This window comes from Lathamus discolor, chromosome 5 (assembly GCF_037157495.1).
Source record: "Lathamus discolor isolate bLatDis1 chromosome 5, bLatDis1.hap1, whole genome shotgun sequence".
NCBI lineage: Eukaryota > Metazoa > Chordata > Aves > Psittaciformes > Psittacidae > Lathamus > Lathamus discolor.
The window spans coordinates 8,305,679-8,308,679 of NC_088888.1; the positions used below are offsets into that span (position 1 = coordinate 8,305,679).

At 54.2% G+C, this 3,001-nt stretch overlaps 1 protein-coding gene across 1 annotated transcript; it reads left to right on the plus strand.

Moving 5' to 3' along the window:
• The first annotated feature begins 1,546 nt into the window (after positions 1–1,546).
• LOC136014696 (neurexin-1-like) lies at positions 1,547–2,423 on the plus strand. Its single transcript, XM_065679625.1, has one exon. It carries the CDS (start codon positions 1,547–1,549, stop codon positions 2,369–2,371), a length of 825 nt encoding a protein of 274 aa, XP_065535697.1. The 3' UTR covers positions 2,372–2,423.
• Positions 2,424–3,001: the final 578 nt, after the last annotated feature.

Genomic DNA, 3,001 nt, shown 5'->3' on the forward strand with positions numbered 1-3,001 from the left:
CTCTCTGCTGAAATGCTTTGAATGCAGAGACCTCTTCAGAGGAAGAGAGTGAACTGTGGCATATATATTATTTTTAAAAGGCGGAGTTGTCCTCTTAAATAAGGGCAGCTGAGTAAACATGCATAAAATACTGCAACCCATTTCGGAGGACTAGCACCTGGGATTAGCTGATCTGCATTGTGAATAATGTCAACATCAGAGCTGACTTGAGTCAGATTTTCCCTGCCATAACAGCGAATATCAGTGGGGAAAGAAACCAGGTGGCAGAGGAAAATGTGGTTGGAAATTTTCAAAAACCCTTCTAAGAAACCATTGCAATTCTTCCTCGCCCCATGAAAATAAACCAGTGGGTGTGCCATGTAGAGTGCAGCCTGCCAGTTCCTGCTGGGAGCTTAGTCCACTTTGTATGCTTTTGAGCTGTATTGGAAAGAGCTAGAATTGGGCTTGGGAGCATCATCTGCATTAATAGGACCCTACAGCTTCACAGGTGCTGCTATTTCCTTAAATAAATTACAGTAAATCGCAGAACAAGCACCACCTTTTCTTTTTAACATTGTCCTTGTGATAATAAAATCTGGTGCTAAGATTTAGGTTTAGCGCTGCAAGTTATTATGATTCCTCACTAACTCCAAAATTGCAGCAGCAGTTCATTTTCCTAACATCGAACAGCAGTTGAGATGAAAAATTAATCACAAACGTCCACTATTGATCAACTTTGTGATTTAACATGTTCTTAGTCGTAATTTCTTATTATTCTGTTTCAATTCCTTGCAGATTAGAAACAAAAACAATAGAGGAAAATCACCCCCCTGGATCTTAGCCTTGGCCTTTTGCAAGCAAACAGAAGAGGAGCTGTCAGGCTCTGCATGTCAAGTAGCCACTCGGCTGTTTGACAGCTTCTGGGTTTCAACCCCATTGGGATTGAGGCAGCTCAGGAAACCATGAGCGATGAATCCTGTCGTCTGCTGACGCTGCTCTAGCACCATGGCAGACAGTCCGTGATCTGACAAGAGGATCCATCCTAGGGAGGCAGCACTGGGATTGGTAATTGGCTTCCTGGGAGACTACAGCTGGTGGAGAGGATGTAAAAGGAGGTGCACACGTGCTGGGATATTGTTACGGTCTTGCCAAGCTGGTGGATCCACTTGGAGAAGGGTTTTGCCACCGATTTTGGGTTTTTTCAACATTTTGGTAATGTTGGCTTTGGGGAAAATTTCTGCTGACTCACCTGCCCCTGGACACCTTTTCCTAATCCCGGCTGACCAGTGAAGAGACCCAACGGCACCTTCCCCCCACCGTGGGTCCCCTCCGGTGGCACCGGACCCTATCCCACACCCAACCCCATCCCGTGGGGCACCTGCAGCCTGTCACCCCCCGCCCCGGGGAGTCCCCCACAGTGACCCCCGCACCCGGGGCGGGGGTGAGCGTGCCCGAACTTCCCATTGCGGCTGGTGCCCGGCAAGATTTTACCCTGTGTGCCGCCGGGGCCCCCGCGCCGCCGCCCGCCGGCCCCACCGCCCCGCTCGCCCGCCCAAGGCCGCGCAGGATGGGTGCGGCGCTGGTGCGGCGCGGGGGCTGCCTGCTGCTCTGGCTGGCCCTGCTGCTGGGCTGCTGGGCCGAGCTGGGCAGCGGGCTGGAGTTCCCAGGGGCGGAGGGCCAGTGGACCCGTTTCCCCAAGTGGAACGCCTGCTGCGAGAGCGAGATGAGCTTCAACATGAAGACACGCAGCTCCAGCGGGCTGGTGCTCTACTTTGATGATGAGGGCTTCTGCGACTTCCTGGAGCTCATCCTCACCCAGGGTGGGCGGCTGCAGCTCAGCTTCTCCATCTTCTGTGCTGAGCCCGCCACCCTGCTCTCTGACACAGCGGTCAATGACAACCTCTGGCACGCCGTCGTCATCCGCCGCCACTTCAAGAACACGACGTTGATCATCGACCGGGCCGAGGCGAAATGGGTGGAGGTGAAGTCCAAGCGGCGGGACATGACTGTCTTCAGTGGCCTCTTCTTAGGGGGTCTCCCGCCGGAGCTGCGGTCGGCAACATTAAAGCTGACGCTCTCCTCCGTCAAGGACCGTGAGCCCTTCAAGGGCTGGATAACGGACGTCCGGGTCAACTACACGCAGACGTCACCGGTGGAGAGCCAGGAGGTGCGGCTGGACGATGAGCAGAGCCGCCTGTGCGCCAGGGAGGACGTCTGCCTCAACGGGGGCGTCTGCTCGGTGCTCAACGACCAGGCTGTCTGCGACTGCTCCCAGACGGGCTTCCGGGGCAAGGACTGCAGCGAAGGTAAGGTGCCATTCCAGCTCGCTCCCCATCGCTCTGTGGAGGGGACGGATAGGAGGCCAGGCCTGCATGGAGTTTCATCTGTTTGAGTGGATCTCCCTCCTTCCCCTCCCTCCCCGCCACATCCCTGGCTCCTCTCTTCTCCGCCTTCTCCTCCCTGTCCTCCACGTGTCTCTGTGGCCAACCATGGTGCCATCACTCTTCTGTTCTTTGCCAGGCTGGGTGAGTGGAGGAGGGCATTATCTGGATGCCTTCCAGAGGTGGGGTGCGATGTGGGGTTGTCCTGGGCAGAGGAAAGAGGGGTCCTGGGTACCAGGTGTCACCCGGGCGGGAGGGGGTGGCTGGCATCACACTCGGCGACGGGCATGCTTGCCAGAGGCAGCTGGTGGCAACTAAGTTTGGGAGTGGGGAAAGTGATGCTGAGGAGAATTTTACTGGGTTAAGTGCAAAGATGAACTGGGTTTGTTTTTTTGTTTGTGGGGTAGGGGAGACCCAGAGTGCACTTTGTATTTGATACTTGCCTCTGCTTTGTTGTTGAAATAAAACCAGTGATATATTTGTGCATTCCTGAAATTGTTGCTGGGGAGGAAGGGAATTATACAAGGGATTATGTTTTAACATGGATGTGAATGGTGCTGCTTTGCAATGTATTTAGCAATTCACCATGCCAGTGAGACAGGGAGAATGCAAAAGGACAAGGGGAAGTACGTACTCCAAGA